The 22,814-nt window shown below is 42.6% G+C and overlaps 1 protein-coding gene across 22 annotated transcripts in view; it reads right to left on the bottom strand.

Annotated features, from left to right (window-relative positions):
- The window catches only part of Kalrn (kalirin RhoGEF kinase), a 597,009-nt gene that overhangs the window by 284,641 nt on the left and 289,554 nt on the right, over nt 1-22,814 (bottom strand). For 19 of the 22 annotated variants that reach the window (XM_013114480.3, XM_040750870.1, XM_040750875.1 and 16 more), the window contains exons 11-12: nt 8,075-8,266; nt 2,032-2,240 (exon numbers count right to left, since the gene is read on the bottom strand). In XM_013114480.3, coding sequence (XP_012969934.1) covers nt 2,032-2,240; nt 8,075-8,266 — 401 coding nt within the window. The remainder of the gene's footprint in view (nt 1-2,031; nt 2,241-8,074; nt 8,267-22,814) is intronic. The other 3 variants (XM_013114483.3, XM_021228021.2, XM_021228022.2) reach the window with 1 other exon arrangement.

Below are 22,814 nucleotides of genomic sequence, written 5' to 3'. Positions count from 1 at the left end.
CTAGAGTCAGGCCAACGAATAAAATGAGGATATCACTGGCGCTTTTGGCCATGTGCATATGGTACTTGCTAAAAATCCATCAACTTAAACATTGTGGAGCAGTCACCACTCACATTGTGCATATGGTACTTGCTAAAAATCCATCAACTTAAACATTGTGGAGCAGTCACCACTCACATTGTGGCCTCCACTACCATTGGGCAGTCTTAAGCCCTTGGGCACTATGCAAAACTAGCAGTTGTGAGGATCATGTGTTTTTCTGCAGGCCTGGCCTTACAGAGTAAAACCAGCCAGCCAGTTTGCGAAGAGTATTCCAAAGAGAAGACAAAACCATCACAGTATCCTACAGCTGACAGAGAGTCCAGAGTACGTGCCTTAATTATACAAACAAAGTGGCCGAGGCTCAACGGGCTAAGTAGCTGAGACTTTTCGTTAGAAGCAAGTGACAGTAGAGTTTCCTAGGTAGGCAGACAATACTGCCATGCATTATATATTCATGAAGATGAACTGGGGAGAAAGGCAAAGAGGATGTCTTGTTAGTATGCAATAGGAAAACTTAGTATATCTCGTGTACATGTTTAGAATAGAAATGATTAATTTCCAACAGGAAAAAAACATGTCAGGGCCTCCTAATGGTAATTTTTCATTGTTTATTTTATTGGACAATTGGGATGGGGAGGGGGAAGCTTTCTCCAGTTGGAGTATACCCTCAGGGCCCAGGGCTGGCCTGGGACGTGTTGATGAGATTATTTCTGTCTATAGCTGGCAGAGGTCCCAGCACTCGGTGATTTGAGGGCAGGAACAAGTCCCCGAGGGCAGGCATCATTAGCGCCATCAAACCCTATTTATGCAGCACCTGGGCATGGGGCTGGTTGCTGAGGGCTTGCTGAAGGCTCAGTGACACTTTATCTGAGGAGTCAGTGCCCTTGACAGGGACAGGAACTAGACATTGATGCCAACAGAAAACAATCAATGGCGTGTGCAATTCTAAACACACAGCTTTCAACAGGGGTTCCCTGTTTTACTTATTTATGTGTGCTAACATTGACAATGGAGGAGTTTCATTATCTAGACAGTAAGGGACTGTAGAAAAGGTCATAGTGGGTAACCTTCCCTGCATCCTCAGGGACCCAAAGCAAAGCAATGGGGCTACAGAATTCAAGAGTTTGACCCAAGATCAAATGCTGGATGTGAGGAACAGAGGAAGCCCTGGGTGTGTGAAGGCTTGACTGGGTATGTGTTGTTGGCATGAGCCGGCCATACCAACGACCATAGCCTCAGACACATGGGAAAATGGCAAGGGCTCCCCATACCCTACAAGGTGAGGCTCAAAGAGATGACATCCTCTGGTCTTATCTGTGTGAATGGTGATACATATGCAGAAAATGTCCACTGTAGATTTCTCCCCTTGGATATCTATGGCCTGAGGACCACTCCCCTGCAGAAGCTACTCTTACTGAGATTAGCTAAACCTGTCTCTTTGATTCAGCTGTATACCATTAACCCTGCCAGCTTGTTTAGCTGTCTGGAAGAACCCCACTTCTATGTCCGACCATATAAAATAAACACACTGAGTTTCCAGGGCGGCTGCTGAGATGTCTCCATCAGAGAGCCCAGTTTACTCAATCCCAGCTTTTTTGTGTGTCTGTGTATTTTTCTTTTCTTCATTCCCTCATTCTCCTTCCCTGGAGCTGTGCTGAATGCAACAGCTAGATAACACTGTATTTAATAATGTATATTTCTCTGCATGGCCAAATCCATCATTATTCTTAATTAAAACACTATTTTCTTTATTGATTGCTGAGTATCATCCCAATGATAAATGATGCTCAGCAACATTAGTGCTTTCCTAGAAAGCTTCAGTCTAAACTCGAGCTGGATGTGGTGTAGGCATCTGTATGTCTTACGGACAAAGCAATGGAAGCTCACACAAGATCACAAAGCAGGATGTGGTTGAGTAGAGACAGGGACAGGACTTATCTTGTATCTAGCCCGAGGCACTTCCCACTGGAAATCACTGCCCATGCTGACCTGGCCTCGGTGGGCTCCCCCAGGGAGGGAGGCGCTGACCTGAGCTGCTGTATTAGGTCTTCGCCTTCCTTGATGACATTGAGGGTGGCATCCAGGGTGGCGGTCTGCTGCTGTTGGAACTGCTTGATCAGTTCCTGGACCGCATCCACAGAGTCTGCACAGACATCCTCCAGCATCTCCTTCTGCAGGTCTTCCATCCATGTCCACAACTGTGTGGGAGAGAGCAGATACTCTATTCAGGCTAGCACTGGGGCAAGGGCAACACAAACCGGAGAGGAGTCACATCCTAGAGCAGGAGTTGTCAACAGTATACCTACGTAGGACAGCGTGTGCCTCTACACTGATATCACCCATCTTCGCAAAGTTCACTTCATGAATGTTGACGTGAAGGCCTCTTTAAGCAAATCGATTACTCATCTTTGAGAGACCATCATGAACAGGAGACTGGAGTAGATAAATATTTTTATCTTTTAGAAAGGACAAAGTGAATGGCTCTGTACACTTCTTCCAGGCAGCTAGAGACTGCTTGCTGGAAATTGATCATGATATGGTATGGAAATTGATCACATTGCAAATATGCAAAAAGATGCCACCTAATAAGAGCCAAGATTAGATAAAGTATAGTCTATGCCTTGATAAACTCTTTTGTTCTTTTTAACATTACTAGATTGCTTAGAAAGTTGAATACTAAAGTGCAGCTTTTCTAAATTTCAGTGAGTATAAAACATTTCCACATTGTATTCAAGATGGTGAAATGGGGCCAAGATGACAATAGCTGTCAGACAACTTTAAAGAGTCTAAATCTAGTGTTTTGAATAAATGAGCACCAGAAACAGTGAAGGATTAGGTGAATTACTGAAAACTTAGTCACTAATTGCTCATTCACCTAGTGAAATGGATGTTTCAGCCATTTCTAGACCTTTTCCTCTCGATCTAATGGAGCTGTATCATGGCGAATTGCTCCCCACTTGAATACATGGCCCCTGCTCTGTCCATTCTTTCTCTTAGAACACACATGGTTCTAAACTAAATGAATGGGACTAATTTGAGAGTCTCTAGAACCTTGGTAGGATAGAGTAGTCAAGAGATCCCTTCAGTGACGAACATAGGCTAGCCTTAGTAGTGTAACCACTGAAGCCGGTAGGGGTCGGCCACAGCTGCTGTCATTTAGTGTGTATCAGGGCAGCCTAAGAAAAGGGTAGCCAAGAAAAGCTGGAGGGAAGGGAAGAGCCAAGGAAGAAAGATGGGGTGGGGGTGAGGGGTTAGGGAGAGTGGCGTTGGGTGGGGATGCAGGTGCAGGTGCGGTGGTGACCATCAGGTTTATGGGTGAGTGGTTCTTTCTCACTTCCTGCTGACTGGCTGCTATATGTGGTGACCTTTAGGGATGCTGAAAGGAGCATCACTTCCACAGGCAAATGCCCCCTTAATCACTTGAAGGGGCTGTTTTATTCTGCTTTATTTCTGACACTAGCTTTCATTTCTTAAATACATACCATGCCAGTTTGGTGGCCAAAATGGAAAATGAAGTTGTTTTGCTCTTGAGACCATCATCCTATTTGAAGACTGGGCAGATTTAGTTTGACTCTGGGGCAGGTGGGTGGACAAATGTGTGTGTATATGTTTGTGCTGTGTGCATTTCTATGAGAAAGAAAGGGTCTAGACTGATTTCACAAGGAAAGACACAAAAAATGGGTAGTTAAGCATTGTCTAGTTAAGTGTTGTCTAGTTAAGTGCTAATATAGTGACTCTGGTCATATCTCTAACTTAACACTCACACTCTTATTACAAAAAGTCCCCCAAAAATGATAGTTTGAATGCCCAGGGTTGACAACATTCCCATGGAAACACAACAAGGAAAGAGAATTCTGTCTGGACAGTCTCTGAAGACAGATGACCTGGACTACAAGGCCTTGTCTCAGGATGTAGGTTGGGACATTTCTCTAGACCAGCAACCTGTCTGCAGGTCATGTGGCCTGGGAAAAAGGAGACACTCAAAGGTTTGTACAATCTGTAGTGACTCTGGAGGTATAAGAAGGGCCCAAGCATATTCTTGCCATCTCTCTTTATCAAGTAGTTCTTCTCTTTAAGTGACTATTAAAAATATGTGAGTTGATATAGATGCACTACTCATGAAGTTCTCAAAAATAAAATTAAATTAATAAAGCAAAGTGAATAAAACAAAAGTTGTGATTTTGTGGGGTATCATGAAGATGCAAAGTATTTGCTAATAGGATTGTTCATGATTGCAAACTGAAAAGAGAAATATATATTAAAGATCTATTTTATGACTTATATTTGTGCCCATGTTTCTGTGTATGTGGATGTGCACACAGGTACCCATGGAGACTAGAAAAAGTTGTCAGATCTCTTAGAGATGGAGCTTTCCATTATAGGTGCTGAGAACCAAACCCAGGGTCTCAGAAACAACAACTCTTAACTGCTGAGACATCTTTCCATTCTACAAGTATAGTTTTTAAAGATGGAGCACAACATCCTAAATTTCTTGTTATATTTCTTGATAGCCTTTATTCTATATGTGATCAAAACGGTGGTCATGATGGATTCTCAAATGGCCATGTAAGACTTTACTATATTAGACATACTACAGCTTGTCTAGTGAATTGTTCAGTGTGAAACATTTATGTAGTCTCTAACTATTCAAGACTGAAAAATATTGTAATGAAGTGATGAGATTATTTTAGCCATCAGACTCCTATGGTTGAAAATAATTCACACAGTAAGGCCAATAGAATTTTAAAGGGCCTCTTTACCTTGTCCATATCTTCTGTTCCCTTTCTGATCCCAATTAGAGTAAACCTTTTGATGTGGGAAGCAGAAGTAAAATTATGAACTTTAGTCTGCAGAGTCTAGATTAAATCATTTATAAAGAAGGATATTCAGTTCTCACATAGAAATGTCCCATAAATGGAGCTTCCATTCCATGAAAATTATATCCCATGGAAACATTCTATTATATGTCAGCACTAGGGCAAATCTTTAACAAATGATTGGAGGAAGAAAGGAAGAAAAGGGGGACGTATAAAAGGAAGGAGCTGGGAAAACAAAGCAGAGGGGACCTGAAATAGCATCAGAGCTATTAAAGGCCCCAAAGCAAAGCTGGGTAGGTTTTCCTTCATTTACTTTAATTCACTGAAGGCAGGGATGAAGGGGACAGCTTTGGCAAGTCAGGATCCTCTGCAAAATTTGTATACTCATAGATTTGACTGCTAATCATACTCTAAACAAAAAGCCAGATGTTTGTCTTAGAGTCAAGCAGGAGTCAAGGGTGAATGGCCCCAGCGCCAAGGAAGGGCTTACTTGCAAGGTTTGTGAGGTGGTCAGTCTTGAGAGGTATTAAACAACACAGAGAATCACACTCCAGGAGCTCCTTCCTCAAAATACTGAAGCTTGCTCCCACCTATCCACCCACAATGCACTCTGCTTGCTAGTCAGGTCCCCAGGAAAGTCCCTGCTGGAGATTCAGGTTCCTCACCCTGTTCCCTTTATTTTTATTGCCCAGAGAGATGAAATCAAAGAACTGGAGTGAGTGAAAATATGTGGCAGTATGGGTGTCTCTCTCTCCCACATCTTTGTTTTGGTAAGACTACTAGGTTCCTCATCATGTCCCGGTAAAGGAGAGAGAGGTAGAGGAGGAAGAGGAGGAGGAGGAGTAGGAGGAGTAGAAGGTGTTGGAGGAGGAAGGGGAGTAGGAGGAGTAGAAGGTGTTGGAGGAGGAAGGGGAGTAGGAGGAGGAGGGGGAGAGGGAGGGGGAGGAGGAGGGGGAAGGAGCAAAGAGAAAGAAAAACAGAGGAGAGGCAGAGGCCAGAAAGAAGACAGCGACAGACAGCAGTTAAAAGTGTAAGCATGTACAGGCTTGCACATTAATTCACAAATCTGAAGACGTCAAATCTCTCATGCTATCGTTGTAGATTTTGGAATCAGGGATGTTGAACAGACTTTCAGAAGGTTACCTTAGCTGTACTATTGAGACACTCTATAACTCTAGACAAATTCCTTTCTTAACATTCCTCTTTTGAAATTATGGCTAATAAAATCTATAAGATTACCATGGAGATTATACAAGGTGATGTATATGCCAAGTAGCAGGTATTTAATTTAACAACACCAGAGCCCAATACACATGTATAAGGTTTGTAATTACAATGAGCCAAACCTTACATGAGGGAAATCACTTATACTACTTCAGGCTTACTTATTATTATCAACATCTAATGGGGAAGAGAAAAATGAAACAAAACAGAAGGGAAATTTGGGTTTACATTAGAATAACAACATACTTAGAGAACCAAGTCTGTTTAAATTATTTCCCAAAGAAGGGAACCTAGGGCTGGGAACATAAGAGACCTGCACAAGCTCATGTGGCTTCTAAGAGACTGTCTGGAACAGAGTCCCAGTCTTTTAATTCTACTGACAGAAGGCAGGGGATGCAGCTAGATAGTGCTCCTAGATGCCAGGGTGCCTGGTGGGGAGTGGTACTGCCATAGAAACTGACTTTGTCTACCACCTCCAAACAGGCCACAAGCCTACTCTGGAGGAGTGGGACTCCTGTTCATTCATACTCCATTGCTTTACCCACAGACCCTTAATGACAAGGGAATCCACATGCCTTTGATTTCTGAGATTGTCACTGAGAGTCAAGTGAGCTACAAGCAAGCTGACAGCCAGGCAGGAAGCCCTGGATTAGAGTTAATCCCCTTGCTTTACAGACACTCATCTGAAAGTGGCTGTGGGCCCCACCGAGATGAAGCAGAGCCACCTTCAGTGAGCTCACCAGGTCTTCATCTGCCCAGGGAATCTCTGTTTAGAGAACATTGTCTTTGCACATTTTTCTCTGTTAGACACCACCAATACACAGTGGTTCTGACAAACTGTCAGAAAAGCCTGTGGATTTGTGTCAGCCAGGCTTCTTAATGCACTCCCCAAACCAAAAATCAACTTAATTAAGTAGGGTTACATTTTTTCCTGAGCAGCAATCAAACCTTAATTAATACCCGATTAAAATGAATTCCTAGGGGAGCATAAACATGCATACACCAAGTCAGTTCTTCTGCCAAGGATGTTACCACACAAGATGCTAAGTGGACCTCCTTCCTGTCCACTTATTCCATCACAGAGTGCCCCTTGCTAATCGGAAATGGAAAGCAATCTCAGGTCTGCCATCACCTCCTCCTAGGGGACCTCTGCCCTGCCAAGCACTTTGCAGGACCGCCCCCCCCCTCTCCATGTGGTGAATGATTCTGTCTTAGATTTATCCAGATGACATGAAGGACAGCTCAGTCTCACTTCCCTTACTGCCCATCATCTCACTTCTAGACAAAGTAAACACCAATTTTAATACCCACCTCCCTGACCCTGAGCCACAGACCCTATGGAGAGGACTCAATGTGTTAAACAATCAATAAAATAGAGCTAGCGAGACAGCTCAGTGGGTGGCAGTGCTTGCTATCTAGCCTGACGACCCGAGTTCAAGCCCCAGGACCCACATGCTGGAAGGAAAGTGCCAACTAGGGCAGGTTGCCCCCTGACGTCCACACTTATGCAATGGCTTGTACAGTATTCCACCCCGCCCCAATAAATGTAATAAAATTTATATTTCAAAAAATCTGTAATGTCAGAACAGAATATACTTGCAAAGTCTAAATGCTCCTGGCTAGCAGCAAAGACACCTGATCAAAGTCCGGTGACTGATTACTGACAGGAAGAAGCAACCAAGAGAAACCTGCTATGTGGTAGGGCATTCTTGTTTACCTCCTATTTCCATACCAGAGATTTTGAAGTTCCTTGAGCTACAGACAGAATATTCCAGTTTAAGTCCCCCCAAAACACCTGCCTTTATCATTTTTCCTTCTCTAGAGAGGATGGGGGAATTTGTTGCATTTGGTAGCGACCTAAATGCAGTTGTCAGACCCAAAGTGCTTGAAGGCTACTATTCTATATTCCCTTAGGACGCAAGGTAGACCTCTGTCCACTTTTCTAGGAAGCCCAACTAAACGACCCCGGGCATCACGACCTCACCCCTTACCTCTTTGGTGTGTGTGTGGAAGGAGACTGACATGTCCAGGAGAAGCTTCCGCTGCTCCACCCTGCGCACAAAGTCTTGGATGCGCACCTCCAGGTGTCGGGCTGCCTTGTAGATCTCCTCCGGATCACATTCCCCAGTCTGAGCCAGCTGCTCCGCTGCTTCTAGAAGCTTGTCCGCATTGGTATATGTATTCTGCCAGCAACAACAGTGAGGAAAAGTCAACTTGCAGCCAGAGAACAAGCTTCGCGCCTTCTCACAGCCCACCCTGGGACTCCCAGAAGAGTGGGCACGGAGGGCGGAGGCGCTGAGCTGACAGCTCCCTGATCTGGCACCACTCTGAGTGCGCGGAGCTGGCACCTCGCCTCCTAGCAGGCAAGCAGTGGGCTGCTATGCACAGCGGGCACTGGTTAGGAGCCTCGCCTGCTTCTGGGATGTCTCAAAGGTGTAGCATCCCTAGAGACAAGAAGGAAGACCTGTGAGAACCTCCATACCCCTTCTGCTTCCAATTCCCCACCCTCACAGAGCCCCTTCATTGTCCTCACATCTCAGGCTGCTCCTGACAGAGTCGGAAGCAGCACATCCACAAGGATGCTCTGTGCTTCTATGTGAGAACCATCAAAACACCAACTAGGAGACTTGCTTTGCCCCCGCCCCCAGCTCCCCATCACTCTGGTGTTTATCTTTTGGAAAAGAACTAGCTCGTTGGAGGAAAGGGAAGCAGGCCACAAGGAGTGGGAGGAGATAGTGATTAGTTCCTATGCCCCAGTGAAAGCTGGATGCTTGCTGTTCGTTTAGCAAGAGGATCTGGTGGATTTGTTTATCATGAGCTACTGTGTCCCATGCATACACGTGTGTGCTCATGCATCTGACCCTGCATGTACACAGGGTGGTATTCTCACGAGCATTTCAAAAGGCAACCCACTTGCAGTTATTGCTCATCATGATGGCAGTCAGCACTTTTAAAGTAGTTATTAATTATGTGTCATGAACACAATTTTTCCTCTTAATCCAACACACTCTGACATCCAACCGTGACTCCGGTACACATGTATTTACCCATATCCCTCAGGTCAGCATACTGCCCTGTGGCCAGGAACTGGTGCTGACTGCTGGCTATGTAGATCTAGAAGCAGAAGCAAATACAGGGTGAGCAGAGAGCTGGAAGAGGCTATAGCAATAACTGTATGGAACTGGGTTTGACGTTCCTGGGGTTTGAATGTTACAGGATGAATTATGGCCTAGAAACAAACACCAAGGATGACTCTCAGAGGCGACTGACCCAGCTTCTTGGTTACTGAGAGCATCAAGCTGCTGATGATTAGGAATTCCCAGAGAGGTCTCAAGGGATTCTGAAGAAATGCTGCTTGACAAGCAACTGCCCAAGGCAATTGTTGTCCTAACGTTGGCCAAATAGGGTTCAAAAGAAAAGTCATTTGTACCAACCAGACAACTCATGCAAAAATGACAGCAACAACAACAAACAGACTAGCCCAGTGTAAAGAAAGGGGCTTTTCCCCTCACAAACTTAAAGGATGTTAATTCTAGAAAACAACAAAGGAAGGCCATTCAGAGTCATTGGAGAAATGCAGAGGTGAAGAGCAGAGGTAAGGGAGGCCTCTGAGGTGGAGGCCAAGTTTTAAAAGAAAAAAGTTTCTTATGGGGTTGGATACAGTATTCAGTTAATTGATCCATATTTCTTGAGGAAGATTTTTTTTCTTTAAGGATTCTTCACATGCCTGCCTTGAACCCTAGAGAATCTCAGAAGCACAAAGAAACTCAAGGTTAGAGCTCTACAAATAATAACTTGTTGCAAAGTTCACAAAATAAATGTGTTTTTTTGGTTTTTCTTTCTTTCTTTTTGAGACAGGGCTTCTCTGTGTAGCCCTGGCTATCTAGGAACTCACTTTGTAGACCAGGCTGGTCTTGAATTAAGATATCCACCTTACTCTGCTTCCTGAGTGGTGGGATTAAAGGTGTGCGCCACCACTGCCTACCCAAAATAAATGCATTTATAAGTTTGACTTAAAACCATAAGAGGGGAAAAAGCAAAGCAGGAGCATCTGTTTCATGAAGGATGACCAGCACATCTTTATTTGCTAAGCACAGAAAGTGGTCACCCTAATACTAGTAGCATCCTAGGAGGACAGAAGCATGTGACATCTACTTTGTCTCAATGGAGAGTAAAATCATCATTGAGAGAACCAGCACATAAATGACACAAGCAGCAGAACATACAATGAGGGGCTGAAGTTTCTTGACAAGATACAGGTGCCTAGAAGAAAATGAATAACAAGTAAGGGTAACAATAGCTATAATGAGCAAGTAATTTCACCTTGCCAAGAACTATCCCAAAATCTTATGCACAGTTCTCCTTTAATTCTCAGGATAACCTATGAATCGATCCATTTTTTTTTCATGTGAGGAAACCACAGAGAATTGCTGGTTAAGGGCACAAAGCTTCAAAATAGTAGAACAAGCATTACCCTGTCCTGTCTTGCCCACAGCAGTGGCAGACATCTGTGGATAAACACAATCTGTCAAAAGAGGAGAAGAAGGGTCCGAAAACAAGACACTTTCTTTGTGCCCAGGGCACTGGATGTATATTCTGTACCACAGCCATTATCACACAGCAAAGGGACCATGTGTATCCAGGCCACCTTCTAAAGTCGAATGAACCCTGTAAAGGAGGGTTCTACACTTACTCATCTCTGGTACTCCTAGGCCAGGCGCTGCGTCTGGTACACAATGAATATTTATCTACTGTTTATAGAGGTGTGTGAGTGTGGTATGCCTGGATAACTGAGTCAACCTAAGTAAAACTGGAGAGCAGGAAGTCAGGTAGAGCAAGGCAGAGAAGAGTTGGGTGACAGGTTTTATAGAGAAGGAATGATTCAGACAGACAGAAAGGCAATGGTGCGTGTGCTGAAAGCTGGGTTCCCTGCTTTGTCTGTGCCCAACCTTCTCCCTGATTATTACCTGAAAGAGTTCCTCAAACCCAGATCCAGCAGATCTCCTGTCTGTTTTAAAGGGATTGGTCTTGGGACAGACACTTAAGCATGGCACAGGCCTTCTTCATCTGACTCCTTCTGTATTAATGCACATTGCCCTCCTATAAATCATCTTTAAATTAACTGTTTGCCTTTCCAAACCTTTGGCAATGACTCGCTTATGCGCTGTGGTATCTATTTCTCCCATTTGAGATGCACTTCCTCTATTTTTCTATATTACCAACTCTCATTCCCCTCTCAATACCCTGCCTCAGCATCACTTCCTCTGGGAAGTCCTCCCTTAAACCTACTGTTTTTCTGAACGCAGACTGAGAAGCCCTTTTCTGGGTTCCTGAAAGTGATCTCACTCCCGTGGTACCTACATATTCTCCTCTGCTCAGGGTGAGATGATATCTTTTATCTTTTTATCCTTAGTATCCATCGCCAAGAAAGTATTCCATAAATATTAGTGACTAAATTAATAAATTAATAATCCATCAATCCCCACTAATCCTAATACTCAGCTCTGATCCCCATACATTATCTGATATAAGACTTTACATGCTAAAACTCATGTTTAGCTGTTCATTTCCACTTAGCTGATCCTACCATGTGGTTCATTCTTGAAATAAGAATCTATTTAGAGGATATAAATTAAAATATTACCAAAGACATACGCTGACTGAAAATTGGGACAAGTATTGACAAGAGAATTGAGCTCACCTTCTCACCAAGTTAACAATGGATACTACCCCGGGCCAGACTTGACCTCACTCTGACATAACCCTTGGCATGTATTAGTTTCCCAGTCTTCTAAGCATGCCTTGGCCTTGAGCCCTTGCCTATGTTTCCCACCTGACATGCTGGGATTTTGATCTCTCAGCCACTGGGTCTTTCATAGAGGGCTTGTGGTAGCCAGAGCCTCTGAGTCATAGATTTGGGTCACGCAGATGGTTAGAGACTCTTTTGTTGTTCCCACTCCTCTCTGTATCAACCAGGTAAAATACTCCCAATAATTTAGCTCTTAAATCTAGGCTCAGCTTGACACTACAGTCTTGCCTCATTACTTTTTTGTTTGCTCCCTAGGGATGCACTGAAACATTCTAGGGTAATTTACTTAAAACTACAGGAATTTCAGCAACACAGACATTGTTTTGGATTTCTTGGGTTAGAACAGAAGGTCAGGGGATATGCCTTTTAAAAAGCAAGGGGTGGAATAGATGGTGAATGAAAACCTATCTGTAATTAAAGAATCCATTTCCTGGGCAACATGGAATTAGTCTTTTGGCTTTATGTCTTGAGAGGAGAAGGAATGAGGCCTAAAGGAACTCTTTTTTACTCAAAAGTGCTAGTGCATCCTGGGAAGCAGGCTGGATGGAGGACCAGTAAGGGACCCTTCTCCTGCCACCTAATAATTATTTTCAAAGCTCCATAGCTGGGACCAACATAATTTGAAGGAAAAGAAGCAAAGGAGTACATGCATTGAGGTGAAAGAAGCCATGGAAATATGGGCACTGGGAGAGAAAACTTGTCAATAAACTTGGTTATGAATCGCAACAATCAGAATCATGTCCCAGACCTTACACTGGGATAGTGCTTTATAGTCAACAATAAGATTTTTGTTACTTCCTTCTCCTTTCTGGGACAGAATTACAGATGATCCACCTATGCATGTGAAGACCTGAGTGAGTCTAGAAGAGAGATCACCAAAAGAGATGACACAGGTAGCCAGTACCTGTTCCCACCGCTCAGCCCCAAACCCTCCAGATACATGGGATATTGGTAGAGTACTTAGTAGGGTCTTGCTTTGAACAGGAAAACTACACACTGCTTTGTCTTGACTACCAAATTTTAAGACTTAAAAGAATGGAATTTTTCCCAAGTCACTTTGACTGTATCTAAAAATACTCAGCAATGGCCAAGGCACATTTCACAATGCCTAACATAAAAAAGAAAGAAAAAGCCTGCAGGCATACAAAAAAGTGGAAAACAACCTGTGTAAAGAGAAAAACCAATCAAAACAGACACAGAATTTATATATATGTGCGTGTGTATGTTAAAAATAGTAGACAAATGATCTAAAAATAGTTCACTATATATGCATTTCACGTATTCAAAATATAGAAGACAAGCAATAGAATACTTTAACACTTTATCCTTAGTAATAACAAATGCACTGGATCATATTATCAGCAGGTTAGACAACTGCAGAAGACAAGATTACTGAACTTTCTACTGATAACAGTAGAAACTGTTGAGGAGCTGGGGGGATGGGCTTGGTGCAAGTATGAGAATCTGAGCTCGGATCCCTAAGATCTAGGTAAAGATTTGGGTGTGGCAATGTGTATCTAAAAACCCCAGTTCCGGGCAGCAGAGTCAGAACGATTTCTTGGGCTCATTGGCTATTCTTTTAGCCAAACAGAAGCTCCAAATTCAGTGTGAAATCCTGTCTTAAAAATAGGATGGTGACCCAGCACTCGGGAGGCAGAGGCAGGCGGATCTCTGTGAGTTCGAGACCAGCCTAGACTACCAAGCAAGTTCCAGGACAGCCTCCAAAAGCCACGAGAAACCCTGTCTCGAAAACCCCCCCCCAAAAAATAGGATGGTGAACCCACACCCAGTATTGTCCTTTGGCCTTCACTTGCACATCTCCAAATACACCCTCCCATTGCCATAACACAGCATCCATTCAAACTGAAATGCTGAGAGAGACAAAATAATTTTTTTAAACTGAAGCATCAGTGAGGTACGGTACAATTTTAAATAGGCTACAGCATGTAATTGAAATCCTTAGAGGATAGAGAAGGCCGCAGAAAAGATGTATGGATAAATAATGTAACAAAAGTCACATCATTTCAAATTTGGCAAAAGTTACAAAATTCCACAGATTTAAGAAACTCAACAAACCCCAAACACAAGAAATGCACAAAAAATTATACACATAAAAACCAGATCAAATAAATAAAAAGGGAAAATAAAATCTTAAAAGTAATGAGAGGGAGAAAGGCATGTATATGCAGAGGAGCAAAGATGAGGATGGTGACACTTTTTATAGAAACTGCGTAAGCAAAGTGACAGTGGAGTGAGGTCACTAAAGCACTCAAAGATAAACCTGCTGAAATACTTCTATACCCAGCCAAACATTTCTCACAAACAAAGGTTAAGTACTTTTTAGATATATAAATCTAAAATAATTATTTATTAGCAGACGTGTATGACCAAAATATTAAAACAAGGCCCTTCTGGGGCTGGGGAGATGGCTCAATGGCATAACTTGAGTTCAGACTTTACCCATGTAAAAGTCAGATGCAGCAGCATAAGTGTCTACAATCCCAGCATACCTAGGGGGAAATCAAAGGAGGAAACAGGAGCATCTTTAGAAGCTTGAAGACCAGTTCCTTACCCTTTCTGGCACAGAATTACAGAAGATCTACCCATGAGAAGCTACCTGAGTGAGGCTAGAAAAGAGACCACGAAAAGGGGCTAGATAATGGACCAGGCTCACACCGGGGTAGCCAGTACCTGTTCCTACCACTCAGTCCCAAACAGTGAAGAGACTGTCTCACACAGGTAGAAGGGTGAGGATCAACATCTGGAATGTCTTCTGACCTCCACATGTGCACTTCAGCATACATATGTCTGTATCCACATATGAATGTGCATGAACGCGCACACACACACACACACAATAAACACATACATCACACATATACACAATAAATAAATAAAATAAAGGAAACACTTTGGAAGAAAGAAAAAATGGTGTTATATGGAAAACTGGATTTATACACAAAAATGAAGAGCACTGGTAACTACACTGATAAATATGTCTTTTTCTTACCACCTAAATCCCTTTTGCTTATAATTGACTATTTAAACAAAAACAATTAACAATCTAGTGTGGGATTTACAGCATAAGTATATATAAAATATATGACAACAACAGCACAATGTTTTAGAAGGTAAAATGGAAACATGCTGTATAAAAATGGTATCACTAGCCGGGCGGTGGTGGCGCACGCCTTTAATCCCAGCACTCAGGAGGCAGAGGCAGGCGGATCTCTGTGAGTTCGAGGCCGGGCTGGACCGACAGCCTCCAAAACAATACAGAGAAACCCTGTCTCGTAAAAATGAAAAAAAATGGTATCACTTGCAAATAACTGTCATAAGTGAAAATACTATCTGCCCTAAACCAACTATTCAAAACTTAATAAACTAACAGAGGACATAAAGTCCATCATCAAAAATATTCAATTCATCCAAGCAAAAGGCAAAACAGAGGAGAAAGAGGCAACAACGTCACCAATAAAAGACATAAACAAGTAGGAAAAAACCAAGAGGTTTAAGCTCACATTCAGTATCAATTATCAAAATACCATAGCCCAAAACAGAATTGTCATGTTGGATAAAACAATCAAATCCAAACTGTATTTCATGTGCAGTGTTCTTTAAATATGTAAGTAGGTTAAAGTAAAATGGATTTAAAATAGGATGATAGCCATAACTAAAAGAAAGTTGTGTTGTTATATAAACACCAGATCCAGTAGACTTGGCAGGAAGTGATTTCCCCATGAAAAAGAAGGTCATTTCATAATGATCAAAGGACCAGTTTATCAAGTGCACTGAATAATGCTTAGTACTTATGTGGATAAAAACAAAGGTTCAAAGTACATGAAACAAACAAACACTAATAATTATGGAGACAGAGAGAGAGAGAGAGAGAGAGAGAGAGAGAGAGAGAGAGAGAGAGATCCATAATTACAGTCAGAGATTTCAATTCCCTCTGGTAGTAAGAACCAGGGAAGCACATTTGAATACCTTCCCTCAGCTTGACCCACTCAATTTCTGTGGAAATGTTTTTGAAGGCTCAGAGCATTTGCAAAGACAAAGTTTATTTTGTGTCATAATGGCAAGTTCAAAGTATGCAAATCACCCTTTTTTTGACTATAATATGATTAAATTAGAAATTGATGATCAAAGTATCTGTGGAAAATCTCATTATCAGAAACTAAATAGTATGTTCTGAACAGCCAGCATTGGTTAACCCAGGTACCCACACTATGCTGGCCTTGTGTTAGGACCTTTATCTAAAAAATCTCCAAGTTTGGGATCAAGCATAGATGGCACTATTAATTTCATATTTAAAATGAGAAATGTGAGGCACAGAGAGTTGAGAGTCTCTTATTTCTAGAATGACAAGCCAAGTCTCTAACCTGTAAACCTCCATGTACTTTTCGTGAACTACATCCTACAAACTGCAATATAAACTTTCCATCCCTTGTCTCCCCCATTACTTTGTCTTACATTCACTCTGTTGACCTAATCTTCTAATTGTGACACTAGCATCATTCACTGGCAGCAGCCTTTGTTGTTGTGGCTCTGAAACACATGCCCAGTGCAAGCACACTGTTGTCCAGAGGGAAGCTCATTCTTCCTACAGGAAAGACTCCTATCTCAGGACCCCTCAGGGCACCTACTGGGCCCTATGCTCTCCTTTCAAATGTGCAGCAGTAATACTCTGAAATGGATGTTCCCCTTCTCTGCAGGCTGTTCCCATCTCTACAATGAAGAGTTGGAGAAGAGTTCTTTGTAAGTGATATGTCCCAGCTCCATTTAACACCAGAAATATGTCTTCTATGTAAGTGGGAGTTAGGTTACTAAGGCATGCCCTCCACAATTAATAAGGGCAACAGAGAAAAGTGTTTCTCGGTGTCTAATGTGGATCACCAGGCAGTTCTCCATCTAATGCATGTGGAAGTTACAGGAATGGACACTGACAATGGTGGCAAGTTGTAGGAAAGAGAGGAGGAGCCATTTCTGAGTACCGCTGATGCACTCACCAACAGCACTGCATTTGCTGGAAGGACATCTTCCTACATGCTCTGAAGAATGGGACAAGCAAACAATAGCTACCTCCATGAAGGCAACTTCTATATCCAAATAAGGCGTGTCTAATGAGGAGTCCTAGCCAGATGCTCCCTAAGTTGGACACTGTCCATACAAATCTTCAGTTATAATTGGGATTGATACCAAAAATAACTGTAGTAGATGCCAACACTTCCCAACACACATAATTTGGGCAATGTGATCATCTCTGGGAACCTAAACACCAACTTTATCACTTTTACATATGTAATCATCACCCTGTCTGTTCCCATACATATCTTGACTAGCTAGAGAGTGTTTTCTTCTTCATATCTAAAATTCTTCAGCACCTTTTCTATGAACAGTTTATTTTTAAAACTTTGAATTTCTTCAGGTTTTATTTTCCTAAAATAAGACTCTCTTAGTCTGTTTTTGCTGCTAAACATAATGCCTGATTAATTTATAATGAACAGAAATTCATTGGTTTACAGCCCTGAGTTTCACTGTGTCATTTGAAGGCAGAAGGTAAAAGACCCAGTAGTGGACCAAATTTTCTCATAAAGACAAAAATCATACCTAGGGGCGATGGAGCCCTGAGACTGAGTCACCTCGTAAGTATCCCACCTCTTAATATTGTTACAATAGAAATTAAATTTCAACATGAATTTTGAAGGGGACAAAGATCCAGACAATAGCAGAAACTTTGCATGTTTAATAATGAACGTAGGGGGCAGTGAGATGGCTCAGCATGTAAAGGCACCGGCTGCCTAGCCTTTAGACTCAAGTTTGATTCCTGGAACCGGTAGGATGGAAGGATAGAACACACTCTACAAATTGTCCTCCACACATGTGCCATGGGGTGTGCGTGTGCGCATGTGTTTGTGTGTAATTCATTAATGCAAAAACATGACTGAATCTTGGCCTGGAAATTCTAAGAAAGAACAGCAGTTGTTCTCTGCTGGGGTAGCCCCTCTCCCACTGACTCTTTTTTCCTTTCTGACCATCGGTTGCCCTCTCCACTTATGCCCTGGTCTTCAAAGGCACTTCCATGCATCTTGTCTTATCGTGGGCTAGAACTGAATGTCTAGGCATTCTCCGTAACAATGAGAAAGGGGATAATGAGAATTAACTAATGGCCAGTTATCCATTCCTACAGTAACAACAATGAAACTGTAATTTTCAACTGGAAGGCATAGTCAGTCTCAGAGGTTGTTGCTACGAGTCACAAAGTATCAGTGGACAGGAATGACCAGGTTCACCCTGTAAGAAAAGCCCAGCTAAGATTCTAGAAAATATGGCGGCCCTCGTGGGACTGAGACATAATAAAGGCTTTCCCACAACCTCACCATGCTTCTCCTTCAAGGGAAAGAGAGGAGCAATGGAGTGCAGCTACAGAGCTGGAAGACAAGACTGGGAGAGCCTGGGCTGGTATTGACATCAGAAAACATGAGGTATAGCAGAGACTAAAGAGGGACTAGAAGCCAGAAGTTAGCCCAAAGCTGTTGCATGGGACAAATGAAAGGAGACACTAGGGCTCCAAATGCGGGAATATGCCATGACATAAAGACACAAGGCTCTGAAGATCTCTTCCCACTCCGTGTGACCAACTAGCCTTTATACTGCTGAGAAGCAGCTCACCATTCTGCAAATGGATGACACAGCCTCTGCTTCTTTGACCACATCCCCTGACACACACACCTTGGCTCAACTCAAATTGGTGAGAACACGTGGTCTCTTCATGAAAATGTAGACAAAATTACTGTAAGGGTGAAGACAACAGGTTAAAGTACCCAGGTGCAGATACACAGCAGGCCAGTGGTCCTGGTGCTGTGGAAGTTCATTCTCCTGTGGAGTTCTTGAAGGCAGAGAAAGAAGCAAGCAGGTGGTATGACAGCAGCCACATGGCTCAGAATGAGGCCACCTGCTGCAGGGTTTGGCAATCAGAAAGACATGGGTGGGTGTGGGGGGGGGGATGCACCCAAAGCAATGTTCTCTCTAGAAAGAAGGAACTTCCAAGTGTTGCTGTTTTTCCTGTTTTCCATATTCTAAGTTTGGCTGTCTGTGGGTGGCAGTGGGTGTGACAAGGCGAAGGCTTTGGAGAGACAGAATAGCTTGAAAGTATTGCTGAAAACTTTGGGGTTTGTGCAGTTCTTTTTTCTCTCCTACCCCACCCCTAACGAGACAGAGGACAAGGTTGTGCTTGGACCAAGACACAGTAGGTTCAGATGACAAGATGACAGAAGCAGAGGCCGTGGCCCCCAGCCCCCACCCCAAGCTGGTGTAGTGTTCCAAATCTTTCCTTCTGTCTGGGTCACAGCATCCTTGTAGGTGAGGGTGGCCACATCTTAGAGGTGACAATGACCTACAGTCTCCAAGATAAGGTCACTGGCCCTTTTACTGACAGCATTCCTGCATACCCTCCTCCTTTCAGGACTCCCCATGCTCCCCTTCCCACCAGTCTTGGTCTGTTCACACTGCTCTGATCTTAGACCACACAGTTTTTAAATGACAAATCTGAAGGCAGCATTTGGCAGTGTGAGTGTGGTTCAAGGTCAAGGTGTCTGGTAAGGACTTGGTTCTGGGTTCATATATGGCATCTTTTCACTATGTCCTGGTACGGGGGGAAAAGGTCTTCAGGGCATCAATGCCATTCATGGGACTTGATTACCTCTCAAGGGCCCCACTTCTAATACCATAGTTTTGGGGATTTGATAGGAATTTGGAGGCAATACCACCATTCAGGTTATATATCACCTCCCTCCTATCTTAGCTAACCTCCCTGGGGTGATGCACAGATGATAAGGACCACTTTCTCAGTAGCACCCAGACTTATGTTTTGGGTTGGACTGTTTCCTTTTAGAATAGCTCCTCCTGGTTGAGCTCTGTCCTCCTCACAAAAAAGACAGGTTAAAGCTCTCTTGGTACCTGACAGTGTAACCTTATTAGAAATAATGCTACAGATACAGCCAGTTAAGATTATATTGACTAATAATAAAATAGCCAATAATACAGTATGACTACTTTCAAATCGAAAGATATCATGGAGAAACACATTCTTACAATGTGGCATGAAGGCCAAGAGTAGAGTGATGCAGTTATAAGCCAAGGAATACTAACATTACATCTAACTATAAGAAACTGGTGGACAACTTGGAACATATTCTCCTAAACAGCCCTCAAAAAGAACTCTACCCAGTAGATATCCGAACTTGGATTTCTAGCCTCGAAAAACCATGAGGAAATGTTTTAAATCTGCTGTTTTAAACCCTCCAGACTGTGTCACATTGCTAAGGTAGCCAGGGGAAAGCAAATATCTCACACCTATCATGCATATAGCAGGACAGTTGGCAGCATCCTATCACACCTGACAGGACGCCCCTAGAAACCTCTTTCCTAGACACAATAACCAAATATATCTCCAGAAGCAGGCAATGTCTCACAGTGAGAAGGGAACAAAGTTGTCTTCCAGCTGAAAACTACAAGATGGTAGGGGAAGTCACATTAAGAGAACCATCCAATTCTTAGTGTTTCTGTGCTTCTCTTTCAGATGACTAGAGCTGTAGGAGACCACCCAACCCTGTGTTTCTCATGGGTATGGACGAGAGAGTAGTAAAGGGCTGGTAGTGAGTAGGGAAAGGAAACTTGGGGCTTTGTTCTAAGGTACTTAAGTCAAGATGGGCAGATACCAGCCATTTATCCATGTTAAGACCCCCCTGTTTAAGGCAGAGCTTAAAGTCTGGGCTAGAATTCAAGGGCTACCTGGTATAGGGGCATGCACCTGTAATCCCACTGCTGAGAGGCTAAGGCAGGGGGATCGTGAATTTGAGGCCAACTTGGGCTATTCATTAAGATTTTCTTCAAAATAAAACTGTGATGGGGATTTACCTCAGTTATGTGTGTGCTTATCTAGCATACATTAAGGTCTGGGTTTAATTCCCAGCATCCCATAAAAAGAGGTGCAATGGCACATACTTGTAGTTCTAGCATTTTGGGATATAGAGGCAGAAGGATCAGAAGTCAAAGTCACTGTCAGCTATACAATAACTGGCTTATAAAATCACAAATTGTATGTTTTCAAAGGTGTGTATGTGAGTGTGAGCACATGTGAGTGTGTGTGAGTGTGTATGTGAGAGAGACAGCATGTGTGCGTGCGTGCGTGCGTGCGTGTGTGTGTGTGTGTGTGTGTGTGTGTGTGTGTGTGTGTGTGTGTACAATGCCCAAGGAGGCCAGAAGGTGGCATTGATTCCCTAAGGCTAGAATTACAGGTGGTTGTTCCCTGGGTCCTGGGAACCTGGGAACCAAATTTGGGTCCTTGAGAGCAGCTCTTAACAGTCATTTTCCAATCCCAGACTACAAATTATTGATATCCAAAATATTTATCAATTAGACAGTTAACTCCACCCTTTAAGGCTCAGAGGCCATCATGGAATAGGTAATGGAAAGATTGTAAAAGATAGAGGTCAGGGAGGAAAGGATCTGGACATGACAGGACTGCTATGCTCATGAACACATGGGAGATGTGGTTGCCTGAAGAAGATCAAGCTAGTTAACATCCCAGCATGGAGAAGGGTGAGCATTATGAGCACCTACCCCAGGCTGAGGAGCTATAGGCAGTTGGTGGTTCCTAGGGAAGGTGAGTTGGTTTTCTTTAAGGGTGTGGCCCCTGATAGGTTGACAACACGCCAGTGTCTGACCCCACACCCTTGAGTATACAGTTGACATAAACCAGACTCAGTGGAAAGGGAGGTGTTAAGAGGAGCAGAGGGTGAATATAATCAAATTACATTTTATAAATACATGGTATGCATTTATAAAATCCTGAAGGATTAATAAAATATACTTTAAAAAGAATAGTTCACTATATTGTGTCACATCCTCATGTTAGAGTATTATGCAGTCACTATAATTGTGTATTTAAAGAACATTTAAGGAATCAAGAAAGAATTAATAGAATGTTAAGTGAAGAAGTCACGATAAAGCCAATCAGTACTAACTTTATTCTCTATTTTAAAACTACTACCAATAGTGGCTATCAGTATGGGATCAACCTAGAAGTATTATACATGGTAGGTTATGCTATTATAACAGAGAAGAAAACCCAAGGAAGGAAAAGAACACAAGGGAGTTCTCATAGTGGCAAATGGAAGATATTGACTGGGAGTTCACTGTTGGTGTCAAGCAAAGCATTCTTGGTACTCTGCTGGGTACAATTTGTTGGTCAGGATTAACAGCAGTTATCTCTGAGTATTATTAACAATGAATTTTCTTTTCTACTATTTCTTTGTTTTACAATTATATAATGAACATGCATTGTTTTTATTGTTAGAAAAAATCACTTATGATATAAGTTTACATGCAGGGCATTCCCTAGCAATTAATCTGAAAACAAACAGATTGTATTTACATGCTTGCCATGATTACCTGGGAAAGGTGAGATGAGGGGCTGGGAGAAGATTGACATATCATTGCAACATGCTATAACAAAAAGGAATCTATTCAAAATTGAGAAAATACAAAATAAGTTTCAGAAGATGAAGGCAAGGATTCAATATAGTTGTCAATCAAAAGATGATGACTTGAGTGTGCTTAGAAATGCAAATAAAGTACCATTATAAATGTACTTAGAGAGGGGTGTGTTCTATCTGGCCAACCACAGTGAAATCATCATTCAGCTTGGGAACCTTGCTTCAACTCCAATCAGATGTTTCCCTTTTCCCAGTTTGAATTTGATGACATTGTTCACTGTAGATTAGAGGAAGCATGGTTTGGGTATGGTATATATATGCAAAAGGAGGTTAAATTAAAAGCAATCACCTATAAAACCTCAGAAATTATTCTCCCTGGCAGAATGCCAGTAGCATATGTTCATGACCCCAGCAAACCTGTGA

Source organism: Mesocricetus auratus, unplaced genomic scaffold (genome assembly GCF_017639785.1).
Source record: "Mesocricetus auratus isolate SY011 unplaced genomic scaffold, BCM_Maur_2.0 Super-Scaffold_100008, whole genome shotgun sequence".
NCBI classification, from domain to species: Eukaryota; Metazoa; Chordata; class Mammalia; order Rodentia; family Cricetidae; genus Mesocricetus; species Mesocricetus auratus.
Note: the sequence above shows the minus strand (reverse complement) of the source record. Positions and strands in the feature narration are given on the sequence as shown.